The sequence below is a fragment of the Neomonachus schauinslandi genome, chromosome 3 (assembly GCF_002201575.2).
Source record: "Neomonachus schauinslandi chromosome 3, ASM220157v2, whole genome shotgun sequence".
In the NCBI taxonomy this organism is placed as follows: domain Eukaryota; kingdom Metazoa; phylum Chordata; class Mammalia; order Carnivora; family Phocidae; genus Neomonachus; species Neomonachus schauinslandi.
This window is the reverse complement of record NC_058405.1, coordinates 149,432,912-149,458,763: the sequence shown is the minus strand read 5'-3', so window position 1 is coordinate 149,458,763 and position 25,852 is coordinate 149,432,912. Positions and strand designations below refer to the sequence as shown.

At 36.4% G+C, this 25,852-nt stretch overlaps 1 protein-coding gene across 2 annotated transcripts in view; it reads left to right on the top strand.

The window, feature by feature from the left end:
- Positions 1–25,852, top strand: part of HIBCH (3-hydroxyisobutyryl-CoA hydrolase) — a 102,103-nt gene that overhangs the window by 48,111 nt on the left and 28,140 nt on the right. For both annotated transcript variants that reach the window (XM_021703343.1, XM_021703344.2), the window contains exons 7-8: positions 11,868–11,946; positions 23,234–23,379. In XM_021703343.1, the coding sequence (XP_021559018.1) occupies positions 11,868–11,946; positions 23,234–23,379 (225 nt within the window). The remainder of the gene's footprint in view (positions 1–11,867; positions 11,947–23,233; positions 23,380–25,852) is intronic.

Genomic DNA, 25,852 nt, shown 5'->3' with positions numbered 1-25,852 from the left:
AGGAAAATTAAATACCTCTTCTTTGGGCAACCTCTAAGATGAACTCCCTACACCTGACACTTGGATGTTTAAGGGCAGAACCCCGCAGACTTATAGCTGCACTTCTGCCTGCTTTGTCTCTGCACGTGTTGGTCCTGCCCTGATTAAAGTATTGCCCTTCTTTCCACTTTATTTTTATGCCTTTTAAATATCTGCTGTGTCATTCTTTGTTCATAATGAGATGCCTGCCTAGGTTGTCTAAATCAGGTCTCTGGGACCATTTATAGTTTTTACTATCACTCAGATTACAAAGTTACATAGGTTTTGAGCAGACTGCCCAAACTCTATTTTTCCTATAAGCTCTGTGCAGTTTTGCAGAACCTGAGGATTTTTTCATGAATTCGTTATCTTATAGCAGAGATGCCTTGTATTGAAAATTAGTCAGTAGAAAAGATTATGCAAAGAAATGTGACAGAAATAGAGTAACAACCAAAATAAGTCCAGAATGGAATCCTAAAAACAAAACAAAACAGGGACACTTGGGTGGCTCAGTCACTTAGGTGTCTGCCTTTGGCTCAGGTCCTGATCCCAGGGTCCTGGGATCGAGTCCCAATCAGGCTCCTTGCTCAGCGGGGGAGCCTGCTTCTCCCTCTACCTATACCACTCCTGTGCTTGTGCTTGTGTGCTCTCTCTCTCTCTCTCTCTCACAAATAAATAAATAAAATCTTTTTTTTTTTAAGATTTTATTTATTTCTTTGACAGAGAGAGACACAGCGAGAAAGGGAACACAAGCAGGGAGAGTGGGAGAGGGAGAAGCAGGCTCCCCGCCAAGCAGGAGCCCGATACGGGGCTCGATCCAGGACCCTGGGATCATGACCTGAGCTGAAGGCAGACACTTAACGACTGAGCCACCCAAGCGCCCCAATAAATAAAATCTTAAAACAACAACAACAAAAAACCCCACCCAATGTCTATTGGTCAGCGGCAGAACAAGGAGCCTATAGGAGACCCTGGAAAAAAAAAGGAGTACAGAAGAGGCAAATCAGAAGAGTGGGAACCTTCAAGTTGGTTTCTGTGCCCCAGAAGTCTTTGACAGTTTCTTTGCTGTGTGGTAAAGAACATATCCTAGGTTCTTCTTGTATGTTGTGTTCCCCAGACCTACAAGTCAGCTGTTTCTCCAAGACAGCCGTGATTACTTTTAGTAGAAAATGGTAGTTAGCAATAACAGTCTGGGCACTAGTTAAGTTGGTAATTGTTTCTACACCTTTTCAGTGAACAAAGAGTATAGATCTTGTTTTTAAGAAAAGATAGATCCTGAGTTTAATACATCCTATTCAAATTTAGATTTTTACTTCTTTAATATTTGTATCTTTTTATGTTGAAAAGTTTGTTTTTTAAAAAATAACATTAATATTGTTTCAGATTTGCTTTGTCCTAATAAATACAATAGTTTTAGGATAACAATACTACTGTTTTTACTAAAGATAAAGCCACTGAGGGCGCCTGGGTGGCTCAGTTGGTTAAGCGACTGCCTTCGGCTCAGGTCATGATCCTGGAGTCCCTGGATCGAGTCCCGCATCGGGCTCCCTGCTCGGCAGCGAGCTTGCTTCTTCCTCTGACCCTCCCCCCTCTCATGTGCTCGCTCTCTCTCTCTCATTCTGTCTCAAATAAATAAATAAAATCTTTAAAAAAAAAAAAGATAAAGCCACTGAAATAGTTGCTGTCTTTGCCCTATACCAATTTTTTAGTGACTTGTCTTTTTCATATTTTTTTTTCTTTTTCATATTTTTCTATTCAACCTGGTTCTCACTGAAGCAACTCTATTTTTTATACTCCTGTCAGTTTATGATGAATAATATTTAAAGTACATACTTACCATAACAAGTACAACTGAAACAGATTGGAAATACCTCTAACATTTGGTAAACTCTAAACTCAGCAGATCAGAAAAAAAACACAGTTGTATCAAAAAGTAGCCAGAGAGTAGCTTTCAGGATGCTAGTTAATACGGACATTAGTTAACATATTTTACAGAATTAATGAAAATCTTTGGTAAGTCAGAGGTGGATTAAGAGTATTCCTATTATAATAATCCTTTTTGTGTGAGTATATGACATAAAGCAATGGCTTCTTAGAACTCCTTTTTAAACTTAGAACTCCTATATTTAAACTATAAATATATATATTTAAATATAATAGGTGATATGTATGTTATAGTTGGACACATGTACATATATAATTGTAAATATGCTTATAGTGGGGGTTGTGCTCATTGAGGTAAAAAACCTTGAGTGTGAATCTAGGAGATGTGTATTTTTAAGTTATTTCGAATTTATGCTTTAATGTATGACATACTAGAATTTTTCTATTCCCTGGATTTTAAAAAATTGAAATATAATTGACCTATAACATTGTATTAGTTTTAGGTATGCAACATAATTATTTGGTATGTGTATATACTGCAGAATGATTACCACAATAAGCTAACATCCATCACCACACATGGTTAACAAGAATTTTTTTTTGTGATGAGAGCTTTTAAGATTTATTCTTTTAACAACTTTCAAGTGTCCCCCTGGCTTGTTTATTTAAAACTATACCTGAAGAATGGTAAACTGTTAATATATAAATAAATATTTCTACCTCAGTTATTTGTTTCTGCTGAATATCATTTTCATCCAAAAATAATATGAATTATGCATCAAAAGCAGGGGGAAATTTTTGTTTAGTGCTGATCTCTGCAGTCTATTAAAATACATTAGCATTATATAATCAGTATATTAGTATCATTAATACGCAATACTAGCCTATTAATATTAATGTGAGAAGCATAATAAAATCTTTGTTTTTACTGTGGAGACTGCTGATCAGACTGCTAATCTAATGCATGTGGTCCCACAGAGACATTATGAAACTTTATAGTTATGATACTAACTTTTATACTGTAGTGAAATAATGTATGATGAAAACCTATTTGAATTTCTAGCAAAAATGTGTACCTATTTCAAAGCACTGTTTATAATCCTGAATGATGATGAGCGAGGACTCTCATACAACTCTGATACTGTGATGCAGTGTTCATTCTGGGCAGGAGCTTACTCATTCTCCCTGATTAGAATTTAAATCTATGACTCTCTGTGTAAACATTAGTCACATCTCCCTGTTGTATGCCTTTCTGAATTAGTTGCTTTCTTAACTGTGGTTGTTGGCTCTGTTTACTTTGTAACATTTATTTTTAATTTTTATTTTTTTAATTAAAAAACCTTTTTGTGAAACAACTTCAAATTTTACAGAAAAGATGCAATAATAGTACAGAGAACTTTTATATATTCTTCACATTCCCTGTTATTTCCACATTTGTTTTATCATTCTTTCTTCCTCTCTCCTACATCTATGAAGAATTTCTTTTTCATGATTTGAGAGAAAGTTGAAGACGTGATAACTATTGTTAAATTGTTCAGTGTGTATTGTCTAAGAATAAGGCACCAAAATCAAGAAATTTAACACTGATCCAATACTGTTATCTGGAACATTTCTTTTTCAAGTACCAAATTGTTCCACAGGTGTCCTTGTTTGCTTATTGGGGGATTAATCTTGCCATTAATATAAATCTTGGCGTGGTTGACTATATCTTAAGTTAACTTTAAATATCCTTAAAATTATCAGGGCGCCTCGGTTGCTCAGTCGGTTAAGCATCTGACTCTTGATTTCAGCTCAGGTCATGACCTCAGGGTCATGGGATCAAGCCTGTCCACGGGCTCATTGGGGAGTCTGTTTGAGATTTTCTCTCTCTGCTCCCCCCCCTTGCCCCCCTCACATTTCCCCTGCACATGGGAGCACGCCCGTGAGCTCGCTGGCTCTCTCTCTGTCTCTAAAATAAGTAAATCTTTAAAAAATCTTTATCCATTTTTTTAAAATGTTGCTTTTTGTTTCAAATAGTATATTATCTGGAAATATAGAAATGCTTATTTCAGTGGGTAATTAACATATTTTCATTTTGAAGGATTTAACTGTGCTTTTAAAGTAATTATAATAAGATCTTTTTTAAAGTCTTAAATAAAGCTACACCAGCCTTTTCCCTTTACTGAATAGTCTAAAAACTCATCTGTGTCTCTTAACCAAAAAACAGTCTTAGATTGCCTAAATTTTACCTTTAAGGGTTATAAAATTAAGTACATTGTCATTCTTGTGACAGTGTGAGTTTGACTACATTCATATATTTTAATTATTGTTTATCCATATTAGAATTTTTATACTAGATTATAAAAATGGATCAAATTAATTTTACTTTATCAGTTCAATGTTAGCTCAGTCCTGCAGTGATGATTGTTTACTAATAATACAAGTAAAAAATGTCCCCCCCCCCCAAAAAAAAGAATGTCAGTGCTTGGGACACCATAAATAAAAGGAACGGAAGAGTTAAATGTAAAATAGAATGATACCATACCAGCAGTAAACTGAAAGAAAGCTGATATATTTTAATACCAAATAAGGTAAATTTTATGACCCACTTTAATATAGAAGGACATTCCATAGTTATAAAATGGTTAGCTCTAATAAATCTAAATTTGTATGCCCTATGAATCTGTTGTGCATTGTTTCTCTTTGGTGTTAGCCCTGTGGTATATGTTGGATTATTTCGAATCAGTTGCTAGTTATTTCTGATTGGCTATTATTTGAACCCTAGGATGGCATTATCTTCCTCAAAGGAAGTACCTTTGTTTCTAGTAGGTGTCTAGGCGGAGGGCACTAGTAATTCCAGATCATCTAGATCCAGTTGGGAATGGAGGGATTTGTAGCTGAGCTTCACTCCAAGTGAGGCCTGGTCTGAATTCAGGGCATTCTAACTCCTAGGGTGTAGCATTTGGGGGCCCAGTTTGGCAAGCCCTAAATTCCATTATTTGTTCCGTTAGCAGGGAGGGTTTAATTCAGTCTGTTAAACTCTGTTCAGATCTTCACCCTCTTAAGATCACCGAGGTCAGGGGCACCTGGGTGACTCAGTTGGTTAAGCATCTGACTCTTGATTTGAGCTCAGGTCATGATCTCAGGGTGGTGGGATAGAGCTCTGAGTCGGGCTGCCACTGGGTGTGGAGCCTGCTTAAGATTCTCTCCCCCTGCTGCTATGCTCTCTCAAAAAAAAAAAAAAAAGTCAAAAAGATCACTGAGGTCAGATTCTGAAAATTTTATTGACCTCAATCGACTGTAGAAAGATAGTTTATAAATATTTGTTTGAAACTCTCAGTTTATAACTGAACATGAAGCTAGCTGAACTGAATTAATGAGTTCCAAAGCATGCAATATGACAGTAGTGCTAAAACTGAGAAACTGTGGGAACAAACCTCTATCTGAAATAACTCTACTGGTGTGATATTGTCAAACATTTAAAAATGTTTGCATCTATGCAAAAAAGTAGAAAGTCCTAAAAGGGGAAATAGACAAAACCACAATCCCAGGAGAAGAGTTAACATGCTTCTTTCAATAATGGAGCAGACAACTGCTCAGTGTAAGTACATATATATGTACGTGTGTGTGTGTATATACACACACACATTTTTCATGCGTACACATAATTTGAACATTGTCCAATAAACTTGATCCAATTAACATGTACTCAGTAATTGCAGATATGTTCATTTCATGTGTGCATGGTACATTTACCAAAATTGGCCACAGAATTAGTCTCAACATAAAAGGATTAATCTTACAGACTGTTCTCTGGCCCCAATGGAATTAAGCTAGCAATCAATAATAGTAACTAGAAAATTCTGAATGTTTGGAACATATACTTATTGGCTGTGCCTTGAGGGTAGGGAAGGATTACTTTAAATAGTACAGGGGCGCCTGGGTGGCTCAGTCGTTAAGCGTCTGCCTTCGGCTCAGGTCATGATCCCAGGGTCCTGGGATCGAGCCCTGTCATGTCGGGCTCCCTGCTCCGCGGGAAGCCTGCTTCTCCCTCTCCCACTCCCCCTGCTTGTGTTCCCTCTCTCTTACTGTGTTTCTCTCTCTGTCAAATAAATAAATAAAATCTTAAAAAAAGTACATAAATGCTCCATAAACAAAAATGACAAATTAGACTTAAAAACTAAGAACTTCTGTGCATTCTTGACATCCTTGAGAATGAAAAGGCAAACCATGGATTGGAAAATAAGTCTTGGAATGCATATATCTGAGAAAGGAATCCTATCCAGAATGTATAAAGAATTTCTATAGTCCATACAAAAACCCAGTGGAAAAATGAACAGTAGATGAGAGTAGACATATTACAGAGATATCCAGATAACAAATAAAACAATCAACTGCATTAGTCAAGGAAATGGAAATTGAAATCACAATGAAATACTAACATATACTCATTAAAATGGCTAAAATTATGAAAGACAAGTTCAAGTATTGGTGAAGATGGGGAGTAACAAACTCATATAATGCTGGTGGAGTAGAAAATTGGTACTCCTGCTTTGGAAAATATTTATTTTTAAAAGGTAAGTGAATTAGTTTCCTTTGACCCAGTAGTTTTACTCCCTGGTATATACCCAAACAAAATATGTGCACTTATGCACCAAAAGACATGCATGAGAATGGTCATTGAATCATTATTTGCAGTAGCCCCAAGCCAGAAAACCTAACTAGCTATTTAGTGTAGAATAGATGAATAAGTTATTTGTACAAAGGAAACCTGTATGATGAAAAAAAATTGCACACAACGTGAATGAATCAACCATAGAGTTGACTGAAAGATAAATAGTATATACTCAGTGATTCTAATTATATCAAGATAAAATCAGAAAGCATAAATCTTATTTTGTTGGAAGTCAGGATAGTGGTTGCCTGAAGGATGGAGGGAATGATGACTGATAGGCACATAACATAATTTCTGATAATTTTTATCTACATTTTGGTTACATGAGTCTGTTAACTTTGGGGTAATTCATTGGACCTGTATACTTACCATTTGTAACTATTTGTATATTTTTGAATGTGTATTATATGTCAATTAAGAAAATTTTTTAAAAAGCCAAGAAGATGTGGTCCATATATACAATGGAATATTACTCAGCCACCAGAAAGGATGAATACCCAACTTTTGCATCAACATGGATGGGACTGGAGGAGATTATGCTAAGTGAAATAAGTCAAGCAGAGAAAGTCAATTATCATATGGTTTCGCTTATTTGTGGAACGTAAGGAATAGCATGGAGGACATTAGGAGAAGGAAGGGAAAAATGAAGGGGGGGAAATCGGAGAGGGAGGCGAGCCATGAGAGACTATGGACTCTGAGAAACAAACTGAGGGTTTTAGAGGGGAGGGGGGAGGGGGATGGGTTAGCCCGGTGATGGGTATTAAAGAGGGCACGTGTTGCTTTGAGCACTGGGTGTTACACGCAAACAATGAATCATGGAACACTACATCAAAAACAAATGATGTGTACTGTATGCTGACTAACATAATAAAAAAAAAAAAAAAGCCAATGTGGCGGACCTGAGTGCAAGTGAGGAAAGTGGAGAATGGTAAACTCCAAGATCAGGGAGCTAGAAAGAGACCAGATCATGGCCTTATCAGCCACGGGGAGGAATTTTGGTAATATTTTAATGTAATGGGAAGTCACTGGAGAATTTTGGGCAGGACAAAACCTTAACCGAGTGACACTTAATAAGCTTACTTGGCTGCTGGGTAGAGAACGGATTGTGGCAAGGACAGAAGCAAGAGGGACTAGCCTAGGCAGGAGATACTTGTGACTCCAACTAGGGTTGTAACAGTGGAGATGTGAACAGTGTCCCGATCCAAAGTATATTTTGAGGTTAGAGCTGTAAAGACCGGTTCATAGATTAGATTGGGAGATCAGAAAGAAGATGATGCTGAGGTTTTTGTCCTGAGAAGCTGGGTGAATGGTGGTGCTGTTTACTGAGGGAGCAGCACATTTAAGGAGATAGCAAGAGATTTACATCTGATGTATGAACATTGAGAAAGATATTAGATATTTAAGTGGAGACATTAAGTAGGCAGGTAGATATAAAATTCTAGAGAAATCAGGATGGGGAAATGATTTAAATCATTAATGTTATGGTGCTTAAGTTCCTGGACTCCTGGAAGACGTCACCTAGGAGGTGAATGTAGAACGAACAGAGTGCAGGTGAAATGGAGTAGAGGGATGACACCTGATCATTGGTGGGGGCAGATCAACATTTGGGTGTCAGGGAGAAAAGAAAGAGCAACTACTAAGACAGAAGGAAAACCAGGAGGGTATGGTGTCTCAAAGTCAGGAGAAGTGTTTCCTGAAGTAGGGACTAAGCAACTCAGCCAAATGTTCCTGAGATACCCAGTTAGAGGAAATGAGATTTGGATAGTGGGTTCGGTAGGATGCAGGGAGAGTATTTGAGAATTAGGAATTAGAATGACATCTTACATTTGGGAAATAAATCTATATAGTATAACCATTAATACAATAAAACTTGAAGACTTTGAAGCCGTTTTAGTCTAGCAAAGGGTACCAGCTCAGGTTAATGGTTAAAAAGTATGTAACATTAAATTTTGAAAGTTTCAAGGGGGACTTATTGTAAACAACCTGTAATGGATTCTTTTATATAAGATACAAAAATTATATCTGAATCTGCCATGAAGGTGCTACATCCTTTTCAGTGCTGATCAGCATTTGTATTCTTAGTACTTCCAAGTGCAGTGGCTTGCATTTTTTCCAGCCTTCCTCTTAATTAAAAGGTTTTTAAAACTGGCTCTTAATGGTACTTGTGTCAAGCATCTCTTATTCTGAAAGCTTATTATTAATAAATTCTTCCTAAAATCTTGCAGTCTTTGATTTCATTCATTTTATCAGCTATGGGTGAAACAAAATATATTATGTAATACAAGATAAAGAACTGAATCAGTGAATATAGGATCTGTAGTTTCTTTGTCAAAGAGTATGGGGCTCATAAATTTCTCTTTGGATTTCAGGAGGTAGATAAAGGCCCTCTATAGAGAAGCTGGGCTGTTAGGTGGTTCTCTTGTCAAATAAGGATTTCAGAAGATGTAATGGAGTGACTTGTCTGGGATGAGCAGTGTTAGCAGGAAAAGGCATACAAGGCAGCTTATATTGTGTGATGCTGAAGCATGACAGGATGTAGATCTGGTTCTAATTGAAAATGTAGCAAGAGACTTTTTTAATTGAAAAGAACATGGACTCAAACAGATCCAGAAAAGAGAATGGAGCAGTTATTAGACAAGTGTGGGGATCAAATGGGAATCCATAGACAAAAACTGGCAGCATTGCTTGTCTTCCTGAAAATTGAACTGCAAGCTATCTCTGTTTTTTGTAGGTTTGCTTTTTTCTCTGTGCTGTATATGGGCTGCATGCAGCCTTCTCAGTTTATTCATCATCACCCTGTATATTTCTGCTTTAACTTGGCTGTCATGTCTTCTTTGGCTCAAATTTCAAATGACCTTTAAGCTTTGGCTGTCATCGACTCACAGCAGCCCACTATATTTTAGTTTAAATACCTGAGAGTAAGAATCTTGTCTAACGCGCTTTTCTTTCTCTCCCTTTGCTCCCTGGGCCTTACAGCTCTGGTTAGCCTTGATTGGCTACCCTTGGGTGCCCATCCCTAGTTCAGCCACTGCTCAGGGAAGGGCCACGTCTTTGGGTAGAGAAAGGGCAGTGATGGGGCAGACTGTGGCCTTCTCTCAGTGTGTCTTCCTCACTTTAAAATTGTATGATTAATTGAAATTGTAAAGTCTTGGGATTTCGGAGAAATGGCATGAAGGCACTATGGTTGTTGGAATAAGCATGGCAAGAGTAGTGGTAGAGGTAGGCTGGGCCAGACTATGTAGAGCCTTGCATGCTATGAATGAGTTTGAAGTGTGTTTGTGTCTCATAAATATCCACGTTTGTTCAAATATGTGTTAGAGATACATAGGGAAAAATCTGAAGTGTTACATACCAAATTAATAATAACTGTTTCTCTGGAAAGAGGGAGGAGACTAGGATTGGGGTTGTGGTCAGATTTTACCTTTATATATAAATATTTGGTAAAGGGGGATATAGTCATTGCTGTTGGTGGAATTCAGAGTTAATTAAAAGAGGTAGGAGGCAATGACCAGAGGAGTATGGTTTGAAGCAGGGTCAGTCTGTGAGGCCTGGAGATCTACCTACTATGCAGCCCTAGGGAGGCAATTCTGAGCCCTAGGACTCTAAAGAACAAAGTCGGAAAACTGGGAATCCAGTCCAACTCTAAGTTCTTAGCAAGACATTCCTGAACATTAATAACTGAGCTACAATGTGACAAACTAAAAGTTAGAATATGAATCAAGGACCTCTAAAATAATGTAATAAATTAATACTAAAACTAGTAATGCTCTCTTCATTAAAATTTGTAAGATTTCATAATCTTGAAGTATATACAGTCGAATTTGGGTCAGTATTGTCAGTTGAATGTGTCATAGTAGAATACCTATAACATGATATTTGCCTGTATGAAGAATATCCCAAACATTGTGGTTTTAACTTATAAGTGTTGACACCAAAAGATGTATGTAGTGGCTGAAGAATTTTATTCATTTTCATGTTTATTTACATGGTCTTCTAAAATTTAAGTTTAGCGTATAATGTATAAAATTTATAAGAAATTGCATGTGTGTTTTAGTGTTTCTTAAGAGGGTTTTAAAGTTTAAAGAACTTTTTTTTTATTATTATTCTTAAATATTTTTAAGTAGTCTCTACACCCAACATGGGACTCAAACTCACAACCCCAAGATCAAGAGTCACATGCTCCACTGACTGAGCCAGCCAGGTGCTTCCCCACCCCCCATCCTTTTTTTTTTTTTTTTTACAGATTTTATTTTTTATGTAATCTCTATACCCAATGTGGGAAAAGTTTCAAGAACTTTTAAATGGCTGACCTGAGTATGAAAACACTTGAAAGAGTTGAAGAAATTGTAGTGAAAGATTAAAAGAATAAGATACAAATGAGGCCCTTTCTATTTAGTTAATGCTTACAGAACTCTGAAGTGCCTGATACTGCCCCAAACACTTTATACGTTTTTAACTCATTTAATACTATGCTGACAAAGATAGACTACACTAGTTAAAAAGGATCAAGAATGAGAAGAACTAAAACAGTCTAACAGAAGTTCTGAATAATGTGAAAAGAACATAACATAGGAAATGCATGTTACAGTGTGAGCATTGGTGTTAACTGGATACTTTGTCATCCCATGTATACCTCTTATTTCATTTTATTCAAATATGTTTTTTTCAAATATGTTTATTCAAAGATGGCTATTAAGTTTTCCCTTTTCAGTGACATGCAACAAATTAGAGATAGAGACTTTCAGCCAAATCTTATTTTCTAAAACTTATGTTTAGTAATCAGTTTTTAAGAGGTGTACAGTTGGCCCTGTTAAATGTTGTATCTGAGAAAAATGATGTTACTAATGTTATGAACTGTGTAATAAATGATGAAATATGTGAATAAATGTGTTAATATTGCTATTCAAAGCCACTGAAATTAGCTAGAATGGCTTGATTGTGCTCTTTTGATGACTGGTTCCACTGATGACAATACTCAGTGGTTCTGGGAACAGGCACTATTCTATAATGCTGTACTGGACTTGAAATGAGAGGGAATGGGGGAAGAGGACATTAAGCGTAACACAAAATACTGATTGAAAACATCTTGGTTAAAACAAATCTATTCCAGATACCAGGGATACGCATATATTTTTTGTCCAGTACTCCTGAAATTATGTGTTTTAGGGTTTTTCTCCATTGTGTCTCCTAAAAGAAATTCTAGTAGAATATAAAGATAATTTACTTGGTTTAAAATGTTTGTGTGTGTAAGAGTTTGCTTATATATTTTTTTTACAGTATTTTTAAACAACTTTTTGCCTTATATTCCTAGGGAGTTGGTCTCTCAGTTCATGGGCAATTCCGAGTGGCTACTGAAAAGTCTCTCTTTGCGATGCCAGAAACAGCAATAGGTAAAAACCCTCAATTTTTCATAATCACATCTAGAATTATCTTTGGATGCATTTCAGATTACACTGTTGTTAAAGAAATTGATGGAATCTTGCTGAGATACAGCGATGAAAGAATTCTTAAAAAGAAATTAGGAAGATACCTGAAAGTTGTATTAGCTCAGTAATTGTATCTGAAAACACAAAAGAATATTTAACTGGCAACACTAACACACTGGTCATTAATTTTAGATAAAAGATTATTAGGAGAAAATAGTCTTGTTTTGGGCGCCTGGGTAGCTCAGTTGTTAAGCGTCTGCCTTCGGCTCAGGTCATGATCCCGGGGTTCTGGGATCGAGCCCCGCATTGGGCTCCCTGCTCAGTGGGAAGCCTGCTTCTCCCTCTCCCACTCCCCCTGCTTGTGTTCCTGCTCTTGCTATGTCTCTCTCTGTCAAATAAATAAATAAAATCTTTAAAAAAAAAAAAGTCTTGTTTTCAGATCTATGATCCATTTTTATTTTTTTTATTTTTTTATTTAAGAGAAAGAGTGTGCCTGAGTTGGGTGGGGAGGTGCAGAGGGAGAGAAAATCCCAAGCAGGCTCCATGCTCAGCTTGATCTCACGACTGTGAGATCATGACCTGAGCCGAAATCAGTAGTTGGCCACTTAACTGACTGAGCCACCCAGGTGCCCCCATTTTGAAATTTTTGTACATGGTGTGAAATATGGATCAAAGGTATAGATCAAATTTTATTATTTTGCACATGGAGATATAGTCATTCACACACTACATTTTGAAAAAGCTGTTGTTTCTCCACTGATGGCTTTTGTACCTTTATATGTGTTATATTGGTGCCAACACTACAGTCTTGATTATTGTTGCTTTATTGTAGAAATCAGGTAGCAATAATCCTCTCATTTTGTTGTTTTCCCTAACTTGTTTTGGCTATAAAGATCCTTTGTATTTCTATATGAATTTTAGAGTCAGTTTGTCAATTTGAACTAAAAAATCTGCTAGGATTTTGATTAGGATTGTCTAAAATTTAAGGAGAATTGACAACAATGTAGAATCTTCAGACCTGAGAGCAAGGTATATCCATTTATTTAGGTCTTCTTTAATTTCTCTAAGCCAAGTTATGTAGTTTTCAGTTTATAGGTCTTACATATCCTTTGTTAGATTTTTCCTTAACTGTTTGATATTGTTTGTTACTATTTTAAAAATAAAGTTCTGACTTTTAGTTACCAGTATATAGAAATACCTTTGATTCTTATTTTTTTAATGAAGCATAATTAACATACAGTTTCTAGTTTCAGGTGTACATCATAGTGATTTGATATTTTTATACATCACAGAATGATTCCCACGAGAATCTAGTAGCCATCTGTCACCATACAAAGTTATTATATTATTGACTATATTTCCTACACTGTAGATTTTATCTCTGTGACTTACTTATTTTATAAGTGGAAGTTTGTACTCTTAATCCCCTTCATCTATTTTGCTTGCCCCCAACCACTCCAAAAGTTTGTTTCCTATATGTATGAGTCTGTTTCTGTTTTGTTTTCTTTTTTAGATTCCACACATAAGTAAAATCATACTGTATTTGTCTTCTGATTTATTTCACTTAGCATAATACCCCTAGGTCTATCCATACCGTTATAAATGGCAAGATTTTATTCGTTTTTTTGTCGCAAAGTAATATTCCATTGTATATGTATGTATACCACATCTTTTTTATCCATTCCTCTATTGACGGATACTTCAGTTGCTTCCGTGCCTTGGCTATTGTAAATAATGCTGCAGTGAACATAGGGGTGCATATATCCCCTTGAATTGGTATTTTTATATTTTTTCAGATATATACCCAGAAGTGGAATAGCTGGATTATGTGGTAGTTCTATTTTGAATTTTTTGAAGAACCCCCATACTTTCCACAGTGCCTGCACCAATTTATTTTCCCACCATCAGTACATGAGGGTTCCCTTTTGTCCACATCCTTACCAACACTAGTTTTTGGCTTTTTGATGATAGCCAATCTGACAGGTGTGAGGTAATATCTCATTGTGGTTTTCTTTTAAAATTTTATTTTTTAAATTAAATTTTTTATTTTAATTCCAGTATAGTTAACATACAATGTTATATTAATTTCAGGTGTACAATATATTGATTCAACACTTCCATACATCACCCAGTACTTCAGTACTTAGCACAAATATGCTCCTTAATCCCCATCAGTTATTTCACCTATCCCCCCCCATCCACCTCCTCTCTGGTAACCACCAGTTTGTTCTTGGTAGTTAAGAGTCTGTTTCTTGGTTTTGTTTCTCGCTCTCTCTTTTTTCCTTTGCTGATTTGTTTCTTAAATTCCACATATGAGAGAAATCATATAGTATTTGTCTTTCTGTGACTGACTTGTGTGCTTAGCATTATACTCTCTAGCTCCATCCATGTCATTGCAAATGGCAAGATTTCATTCTTTTTTATGGCTGAATAATATTCCTGTGTGTGCATGCACGCACACGTCTGTCTGTATGCTTCCACAATTTGGCTATTGTAAATAACGCTGCTATAAACATAGGGGTGCATATATCCCATCAAATTAGTGTTTTTGTATTTTGGAGGGTAAATACCCAGTAGTTCAAATACTGGATTGTAGGATAATTCTATTTTTAACTTTTTGAGGAACCTCCATACTGTTTTCCACAGTGGCTGTACCAGTTTGCATTCCCACCAGCAGTGAAAGAGGGTTCTTTTTTCTCCACATCCTTGCTAGCACTTGTTTCTTTTATTTTTGATTTTAGCCATTCTGATAGGTGTGAGGTGATATCTCATTGTAGTTTTGATTTGTTTCCCTGATGATGAGTAATGTCGAGTATCTTTAATGTGTTTGTTCATGTCTGTTCATGTCTTCCCATTTTTAATTGGATTATTTGTTTTTTTGGGGTGTTGAGTTGTATGAGTTCTTCATATATTTTGGATACTAATCCCTTATCAGATATGTCATTTGCAAATATCCTCTCTCATTCAGTAGTTTGCCTATTAGTTTTGTTGGTTATTTAAATATCTTCTCCCATTCTGTAGTTCTCTTTTAGTTTTGTTGATTGTTTCCTTCACTGTGCAGAAGCTTTTTATTTTGATGTAGTCCCAATAGTTTACTTTTGCTTTTATTTCCCCTGCCTCAGGAGACATATCTAGAACAATGTTGTTATGGCTGATGTCAGAATTACTGCCTGTGCTCTCCTAGGATTTTTATGGTTTCAGGTCTCACGTTTAGGTCCTTAATCCATTTTGAATTTACTTTTGTGTGTGGCGTAAGAAAGTGGCCCTGTTTCATTCTTTTGTGTGTTGCTGTCCAGTTTTCCTAATACCACTTATTGAAGAGACTACATTTTCCCCATTGTGTTTTTTCTCCATTGTCGTAAATTGACCATATATGTGTGGTTTTATTTCTGAGCTCTCTATTCCATTGATCTATGTGTCTGTTGTTGTGTCAGTACCGTACTGTTTTAAATTTGTATAGTTTCATAGTACAGTTTGAAATCAAGGAGCATGATACCTCTAGCTTTATTCTTTATCAAGACTATGCTGGCTATTTATTGGGGTCTCTTGTGGTTCCACTGATATTTTAGGATTATTCTAATTCTGTGAAAATATATTGAAATTTTGATAAAGATCACATTGGATCTGTAGATTGCTTTTGGTAGTATGGACATTTTAACAATATTAATTCTTCCAGTCCATGAGCATGGAATGTTTTTCTATTTATTTGAGTTGTCTTCAGTTTTTCTCATCAATGTTGTGCAGTTTTCAGTCTTTTACTTCCTTGGTTAAATTTATTCCTAGGTATTTTATTTATTTTTTTATGCAGTTATAAATGGATTTTTTTATTGATTTCTTAATTTCTCTTTCTGATAGCTCATTTAATAGGGTATAGAAACACAACTGATTTCTGTATATTAATTTTGCATCCTGGGACTTTACTGAATTCACTTATTCTAACAGTTTTTGGTGGACTCTTCATGGTTTTCTCTATAGTATGTTATCTGCAAATGGTGACAGTTTTATTTCTTCCCTTCCAATTTGAATGCCTTTTATTTCATTTTCTTGCTGATTGCCATGGATAGGAGTTCCAGTACAATGTTGAATAAAAGCATCAAGAGTGGACATCCTTGTCTTGTTCCTGATTTTAGAGGAAACGCTTTCAGCTTTTCACCATTGAATATGATGTTAGCTGTGGATTTGTAATACATGGTCTTTATGACTTTGGTGCCATACATTGTATATTCCTTCTATACCCACTTTGTTGAGAGTTTTTATCATAAACGGATGTTGAATTTTGTCAAATGATTTTTCTGCATCTTTTGGATCAATCATGATTTTATCCTTGTGTACTGACTGATATGTGGATTTTTTAAAAGATTTTTTTATTTATTAGAACGGGTGCAGAGGAGAGGGAGAAGCAGGCTCCCCACAATCAGGAAACCTGACATGGGCTCAATCCCAGGACCCCGGGATCATGACCCAAGCTGAAGGCAGATGCTTAACTGACTGAGCCATGCAGGCTCCCCTGATATGTGCATGTTAAATAGTCCTTGCATTTCAAGAATAAATCCCACTTGGTTGTGATGTATGATTCTTTTACCGTATTGTTGAGTTTGGTTTGCTAATACTTTGTTAAGGATTTTTGCATCTATATTCTTCAAGGATATTGGTATGTAATTTTTGTTTGTTTTAGTGGTGTCTTTGGTTTCCATATCGAGGTAATGCTAACCTCATTAAATGAGTTTGGAAGCATTTCTTCCTCTTCTATTTTTTTGGAATAATTTGAGAAGGATAGGTATTAACTTTTCTTTAAATGTATGGTAGAATTCACCTGTGAGGCCTTCTGGTTCTGGACTCTTGTTTTGGGGGAGTGTTTAAATGCTGAATCAGTTTCATTTCTTGTAATTGGTCTGTTTAGATTTTCTTTGAGATTAATCTTGGAGGGTTGTGTGTTTCTAGGAATTTATTTCTTCTAGGTTTTCCAATTTGTTGGCATATGATAATTGTTCATGGTAATCTGTTATGTATACACAGTAATCTTTATTTCTGTGGTGTCAGTTGTAACTTCGCTTCTTTCGTTTCTGATTTTATTTATTTGGGCCCTCTTTTTTCCTTTATGGGTGTGGCCATGTGTTTATCAGTTTTATTTGTTCAAGGAACCAGATTCTAGTCTCCCTGAGCTCCCCAAGCAGGGAGCCCGATGTGGGGCTAGATCCCAGGACCCTGGGAGCATGACCCGAGCTGAAGGCATCGTTTAACCTACTGAGCCACCCAGGCGCCCCATAGCCTTTTTTTTTTTCCCAATCTAGTTCCTTTAGATATAAAGTTAGACTATTTATTTGCGGATTTTTTTCTTGTTTTTTTTTTTGAGGTAGGCCTATTTCCCTATGAACATCCCTCTTAGTATTCCTTTTGCTGCATCCCATAGATTTTGTAAAGTTGAATTTCCTTTTTATTTGTCTCAAAGAATTTTTTAAAATTTCCTTTCTGATTTCTTCATTGTCCCATTGGTTATTTAGTAACATGTTACTTAGTCTTCATATGTCTGTGTTTTGTTGTTTTTTTTTTTTCCAGTTTTCTTCTTGTAATTGATTTCTAGTTTCATACAGTTAAGGCTTAATATGACTGTAATTGCCTTGAATTTATTGAGACTTGTTTTGTGGCCTAACTTGTGATCTATCATGAAAAATATTCCATGTGCATTTTTAAAGAAATGTTCTATTTATATCTGCTAAGTCCATGTGGTCTAATATGTTGATTTTCGGTGTGGATGATCTACCATTGATGTAAGTGGGGTATTAATGTCCTGTATTATTATTGTATTACTCCATTTAGGTCTGTTAATATTTACTTTATATATTTAGGGGATTCTGTGTTAGGTGCATAAATATTTATAAATGTTATATCCTCTTCTTGGATTGACCTCTTTATCGTCATGTAATGGTTTTCTTTGTCTTTTGTTAAAGTCTTCGTTTTAAAGTCTGTTTTGTCTTACATGAGTATCACTACACCAGCCTTTTCTTTTCCATTTGCATGGAATATCATTTTCAGTCCGTGTGTGCCTTTAGATCTGAAGTGAGTCTTTTCTAGGCAGCATATAGATGGATCTTTTTCTTTTTTATCCCTTCAGCCACCTATGTCTTGATTGTAGCATTTAATACATTTACATTAAAAGTAGTTATTAATAGGTATGTACTTATTGTCATTTTGTTAATTGTTTTCTGGTTGTTTTTGTAATTCTTTGTTCCTTTCTTATTGGTGTATTCCTTTGTGGTTTGATGGTTTTCTTTAGTGTTATGTTTGGGTTTCTTTTCATTTTTTGTATTTTGGTTTGATGTTACCATGAGGTTCACATATATCAACCTGTATATATATATATATATATATATATATAGCAGTCTTTGTCTTTTATGTATATATATAAAATATATATATGATATGTATATATCAATCTATTTTAAGTTGATAGTCACTTAAGTTCAAACACATTCTAAAAGCTCTACATTTTTACTTCTCCCCCTCCTTTTGATGTCCTATTTTACATCTTTTTGTGTATCCTTTTTTTTTTAAAGATTTTACTTATTTGACAGAGAGAGACACAGCGAGAGAGGGAACACAAGCAGGGGGAGTGGGAGAGGGAGAAGCAGGCTTCCCACTGAGCAGCGAGCCCAATGCCGGGCTCGATCCCAGGACTCTGGGATCACAACCTGAGCCGAAGGTAGACGCTTAATGACTGAGCCACCCAGGCGCCCCTTGTGTATCCCTTGACTACTTATTGTAGTTACAGTTGATTTACTATTTTTTTCTTTTAATCTTCATATTAGCTTTTTAAATGGCTGATCCCCCTGCCTTATTATATATTTGCCTTTACCAGTGAGATTTTTTTCTTTCATATGTTTTCTTATTTGTAGTTACGGCCTTTTTTTTTTTTTTTCCTGCTAAAGACGACCCTTGAGGCGCCTGGGTAGCTCAGTCAGTTAAGCATCTGCCTTCTGCTCAGGTCATGATCTCAGGGTTCTGGGATCAAGCCCCGCATCGGGCTCTCCACTCAGCGGCGAATCTGCTTCTCCCTCTCCCTCTATGATATCTCTTGCTTTTGCTGTCCCTCAAATAAATAAATCTTAAAAAAAAAAAAAGACCACCCTTTAACATTTCTTGTAAAGCCAGTTTAGTGGTGGTGAACTCCTTTAATTTGTGTGGGAAACTCTTATCTCCTCTTCAATTCTGAATGATAGCCTTGCTGGGTAGAGTATTCTTAGTTGTAAGTTTTTTCCTTTCAACACTTTAAATATATCCTGCCACTCTCTTTTGGCCTGTAAAATTTCTGGGGAAAAATCAGCTGATTGTCTTATGGAGTTTCCCTCTTATGTGACTATTTGTCTTTCTCTTGCTGCCTTTAAGATTCTTTATTTTTAAGTTTTGCTACTTTTAATTATTATGTCTTGGTGTGGGTCTCTTTGGGTTCATCTTGTTTGGGACTTTCTTTGATTCTTGGACCTGGATGTCTGTTTCCTTCCATGGGTTAGGGAAGTTTTCAGCCATTATTTCCTCAAATAAGTTTTCTGCCCCTTTCTTCTCCTAGGGCCCCTATAACATGAAATATGTACACTTGATGTTTTTCTAGAGATCTCTAAAGCTACCCTCATTTTTTAAAATTCTTTTTTCTTTCTGCTGTTCTGATTAGGTAATTTCTACTATTCTGTCTGCTAAATGCTGATTTGTCCTTCTGTATCATTTCAGTGATTCTTCAGCTCTGGTTCTTATATTTTCTAACTCTTTGTTCAAGTTCCTTCATTCTTAAGTGCAGTGAACATCTTTATGACTATTACTCTGAACTCTTTATCAGGTGGTTTACCTGATAAATTACTTATCTCTGTTTCATTAAGGTTTTTTCCCCTCCCTAGGGTTTTATCTTCTTTTGTTTGGAACATATTCCTCTGTCTCCTCATTTTGTTTGACTTTCTGTGTTTGTTTCTGTGAATTAGAATAGCTGTCTTCCTCTCTTAGTTTTGAAGGAGTGGCCTTGAGCAGGAGCATCCTCTGTATAGACTGGTATGCCTGGCAGCTTTGGTTGGTTGAGCTGGAGCAGAGATGGGCCACGAGTATGCTGCTCTGGGGTTACCTTGACAGGACAGGTGGGGGGATGGATGGGGTGGGCACCTTCAGCAGATAGCTAGAATTCATGTGGGCTAGGGATCTGGGACTTGCTAGGGCAGCCCTATAGATTGACTAGAGTGCCTGGACCCTGCTCTTGTCTGCACTGTGAAGGTGGATTGGGTTGGGGGGTAGGGGGGGTGCAATGTAAAATGTGATGCTTGTTGGCACCTCTGACCCTAGAGAGTTCCAGCAGTCCCTTGCCCATTTGGTGGATGCTGCAGGGTTAGTAAGTGGATTTTCCTCACATTCTAATTGCTCTTTAAAACAGCTGTGTTTGTTTTGTTTTGTTTTTTTCCACTGTGCCCAGAGTCAGTGAGTCTGTGCAGGGGCCCCTCAGTGATATCCCTCCTTACTGTAAGGCATCACATTGGGAGTTTTTGTGTTTCCGTGGTTACTGCCTGTATCTCTGTCTCTCCTGCTGTTGTATATGTGGTTCCCCCCATCACTTTATGTGCAGAAGCTGTTCAATTGGTTCTCAGTTCTTTTTCAGTAGGAATTGCTCTCTATGTAGATGTAGATGTGGTGCATCTGTGGAAGAAGGTGAATTCACGGTCTTCCTAAGCCACCATCGTGAACTGCCACCTGAAGTACAATTGATTCTGTATTGACTTTGTGTCCTGCAAACTTCCTAAACTCATTTATTAGTTCTAGTGGATTTTTTTTTTTTGGTAGATTGTACTAGGGTTTTTTTGGTATAAATAATTACATTATTTACAAATAAAGTCACTTTTACATTTTCCTTTCCAATCTGGATACTCTTTATTTTTCTTGCCTTATTCCACTGGGTTAGAACCCCCAATACAATGTTGAATAGAAGTATTGAGAGTGGGCATTCTTGCCTTGTTCTTGATCTGAGGGAAAACATTCAGTTCTTCAATTAAGTGGGACGCTGGGTATAAGTTTTTCATAGGTGCCCTTTATCAGGATGAAGATGTTTTCTTCTATTTCTAAATTGCTGAGGGTTTTTATTAGGAATGGATTTTGAATCTAAAAAGCCAAACCTTTTCTGCATCAGTTGAGGTGATTATTGGTTTTTCTTTTTTAGTTTGTTAACATGGTGAATTGCTTTGCTTGATTTTTTTAACATTAAACTAGCCTTGCATTACTAGGATAAATATCACTCTGGCATGAGGTGTTATACTTTTTATATGTTGTTAGGTTTGATATACTAAAATTTTATTTGGAATTTTTGCATCTGTGTGTTCATGAAAGACATTGGTCTGTGGTTTTCTTGTAATGTCCTTGCTTCCTTCTGGTATGGGGGTAATGCTGGCCTCATTTTCTGGAGGAGTTTCTGTAGAATTGGTATAATTTTTTTCTGTGTTTGGTAGAATTCATCAATGAAGCCATCTAGACCTGAAGTTTTCTTTGGGGGAAGGTTTTCAACTACAAATTCAAAGTCTTTAATATATGTAGGGCTATTCAAATTATCTCTTTCTTGCACAAACTTTGGTAGGGTGGATCTTTTAAGAAATTTGTCCAATTTATTAGCATCAAGTTCTTCATAAAGTGAAAACTTTTGTGGGGGACACAATTCAGTCCATAACAGGGACTTATCAGCATAGGGTGTTATCTAGAGCCATAAGTGCTAAGGAAATGTGTGTGTAGGGATAGCCTAAGATCAAGCCTAGGCACAGCAGCATGTAGAGGTCAGGCGAAGGAAACAGACCCAGCAAGGGGGAATGGAAAGAAGCAGCCATTGAGACAGGGGCAAAAAAAAGAGAATGTAGTACCCTGGAACAGAGGAACATATTGCAGGACAGACTGTGTTTTGACTTGGGCAGAGTGCTGCTGAGGCTGTGGGGCAGGTAGTATATAGCGTAGAATGCATGTAGAGTGTAGAATGTTGGGGAACTGAAAGAAGAACAGAGGGGCTGGAATGTAGTAAATGAGTAGTAAGAGATGTACTTGAAAAAGTGATTGGGGGCCTTGAAGACTTTGATAAAATGTTGGTTTTAATCTAATAGAAATAGTTATGGCATAGTTTGGAGCAGTAGAAGGCAACACTCTTATCAAGATTTGTGTTATTAAAAAGATCACTCTGGCTATTTTATGGAGAACTTTCAGGAGAAGGAATCAATAGGTCATAGTCACTGGTGGGTGTTAAAAGGGTGGTATGAGAAGAGGATGTTAAGACTGGATGGTTGTGCACTTTTTGAGGTAAGTGATACTAGAAGACAGACAATAGGAGTCGGGGGAAGTCATTAGTTCAATTTTAGACCTATCTTGTTTGAGGTGCTTAGAAATATTTACAGTAGAATGCTGCTAATTCTTTCAAGTCTAGGAACTTTTTGTCAAGGAGGACTGGAAAGAATTTGAACGCTTGTGTTTTTATCTCAATTTCATTAAATGAAGCAATCTTAGATATCTGGATTATAAAACTAGAGGGTCACAATTGTTTAAGGAGCTCTTAAATACCAAAAAGTAGTGTACTGGCAAGTATTTGCATATATGCTATTTTCAGTTGTTACCACTAGAGAGAACAAGGGAATTTAAAAAAAAAAAGATGGCTAAGAAAAGAGTAAATGCAAGTGATTTTATTAGGTATAAACATTCTTGGTGTAGGACTAAAGGTTATTGCATCACTTTAAATATCTTGAATATTAGATAATTGATTAACAGAATAGACTATGATTTGAATGGTAATAATGAATTTTCACATAATACAGCTTTAGATTATGCATATTTTATCATTTGAAAGAAAACATTTTTTTTAATTTAAATTCAATTAGCCAACATATAGTGCATCATTAGTTTTTGATGTAGTGTTCAATGATTCATTTTCATTGTTTACTATTTCAGAGATTATTAAAAATAGTGATAAGGAAATTTTAGGTAATATTTAATGAGTACAACTTATATACAAAAAGTTATGCCATCAAATACTTTATTGACTTCTATAGAAATGAGACATGAAAATTTTGAAAAATACTCAAGTCAGAACAATTTAATAGCAAGTCTTTTATGATACTGATTGCATTGGAAAGTACTTAGTAATATTTTTAGTATAGATTCAAATAATAGAGAGAAATGGCCATTTGATCTCAAGTAAAGAGTTATATTCATCTTTTTAATTTGAATCATTATTATCTCTTTTCATTATTTAATACAGGACTATTCCCTGATGTGGGTGGAGGTTATTTCTTGCCACGACTTCGAGGAAAACTTGGTTATTTCCTTGCATTAACAGGATTCAGGCTGAAAGGAAGAGATGTGTATGCAGCAGGAATTGCTACACATTTTGTAGATTCTGAAAAGGTAATTACTTGGATTATTGCATTTTGTGTTATTGGAATAACTCCTGTTGCATGGGAAGGCAGTGTAAGTGGTTGGGATCCCAGGCTTTTGGTTAGATGTGGGTCTGAATCCGGGATCTACTGTTTAAAGTTGTGTGACCTTTGGAAAGATAGTTAAGCTCTCCAATCATGTTTCCTCATGTGCAAAATGGAGATAATTATGTCTGGATTCAGGACTGTTTTGCCTGGCACCTTCAGTGAATATTTTTTCATGAATAATTACACTTTGGTTAAAAAAATACCTACTTCAAGAAAATCTAATATATAAGAATCTAAATTTATATATAAAAAGATAGGCTTTTATTTTACAAAAACATTTTTGAAAGGTCCTCTTGGTTGTGAGTTTCCCTACTAGTGCATTTAAGAGTTACATTTGTAAAATATGGTCTTAAAAACTTTTCTAAAGGCTGTTGCAAGGGACACATATTACTTAGCTTTGTCTTTTTTTTTTTTTTAACAGAAAATTTGACAGTTTTCTTAGCACAGAATAGCACAGGGGCAAAGAACGTACAGACAGACAGCTTAGGTTTAAATACTAGCTTGAATTTAGCCTCTTTATCCCCTGGTTTGCCCATTTCTATATGGGGATGGCAGTTCCTACCATAGTAGTTGAATATTTTTGTGGTCAATGTAACAGAAAAGCCAGTTCAAGGAAGGTGAGCTCCCAGTTGAAGCAGAATAAATCCCAAGTTTCTTGCTGGAAATTCTGAGGCAAAACCACCTTGAACTGGATTATATTACCCTTGAACCCATGAGCCAGTTAGCCTACATCAACTAACCCACCTTGCTAATGTGTTCCATATCTGGAAGTATGGGGTGAACTTAGCTTTCTAGGAGGAAGCACATAGATCTCCAGATGGATATCTGATCTTGAGAGAGGGATGTTTTGGGATAGGAGGAGGAATGTTACAAAAAAGTATGAGAACCTTCTATCACATTGCTTGAAGTTTCAGATCTTTCTCCATGTTACAGGCATCCACAGTCACACTGAGTAGGTGTCTGTCCCATCCTTCCCGTGAGCTGTAAGAGGAAGCAAACATGGGACTCCATTATGTACTCTTGAGGGACACCCTTTGTTAGAGTGGAATTTAGTTAAGAATGGGAGAGAGCGCTGATCCACAACTTAATTCCCTTCTTTGTCAGCCTGCTCAGTAATAATTTCTACAGTGTGTAGGCTGCCATTCACAGGACCTGTACAGGATAACAGAAATGAGTAATGAACGTTGGGGTTGAGACTAGAGGGGGGGTACAAAAGATAAAAGATAAATAACTATCTGTCTCATCTGACAAAGTAGAATATGGGAAGTGTAACAAAGAATATAGAGAAGGTACTCAATGGATTGAAAGGAGGGAAAACTTAAAAGGCTGGAAGTTTTCTCATAGAGGTTGCAGTTCAGCTGGGCCTTCAGATGAGTACTGTCAGGAAAAAGCATTCTAGATAGAGGAAACATGTAATGAGCAAACCAGCGGGCAGGAAAGCTTAGCTATGTTTTGGAAACAATAAAAAGTCCCATTTGGCTGAGTATAGAATAATATGTGAGGGATATAGATGGAGATTAAGTGTGGTTATATTATAGAGCTGTGTACTGACCATAGTAACCATTAGTCACATGTGGCAATCTTAAAGTTAATTGAAATAAAATTTATAATTCAGATCTTTGTTGCAGTACTGCATTTCAAGTATTTAATAGAGAGAAACAAAGATGAATGTCTCTCCTCTTTAGTTTCTTCCATCTTTATCTAATTCCTTGCAAGGCAACATTTGCTGTGTGGGAATGTGTGTGCATTCAACTTCAGAGAAAATTTCCTTCACTGATTAGCTGAAGAGAGCACATCATAATTTTAAGACAAGTATTTTTAAAAAGAGTATATAGTTTCTTTAAAAGAAAGTCCTGGTGCAGCCACTCTGGAAAACAGTTTGGAGTTTCCTCAAAAAGTTGAAAATAGAGCTACCCTACGACCCAGCAATTGCACTACTGGGTATTTACCCCAAAGATACAAATGTGGTGATCCGAAGGGCTATGTGCACCCCAATGTTTATAGCAGCAATGTCCACAGTAGCTAAACTGTGGAAAGAGCCAAGGTGTCCATCAACAGATGAATGGATAAAGAAGATGTGGTATATATATACAATGGAATATTATGCAGCCATCAAAAAACCCGAAATCTTGCTATTTGCGATGACATGGATGGAACTAGAGGGTATTATGCTAAGTGAAATAAGTCAATCAGAGAAAGACATGTATCATATGATCTTGCTGATATGAGGAATTCTTAATCTCAGGAAACAAACTGAGGGTTGCTGGAGTGGTGGGGGGTGGGAGGGATGGGGTGGCTGGGTGATGGACATTGGGGAGGGTATGTGCTATGGTGAGTACTGTGAATTGTGTAAGACTGATGAATCACAGACCTGTACCTCTGAAACAAATAATACA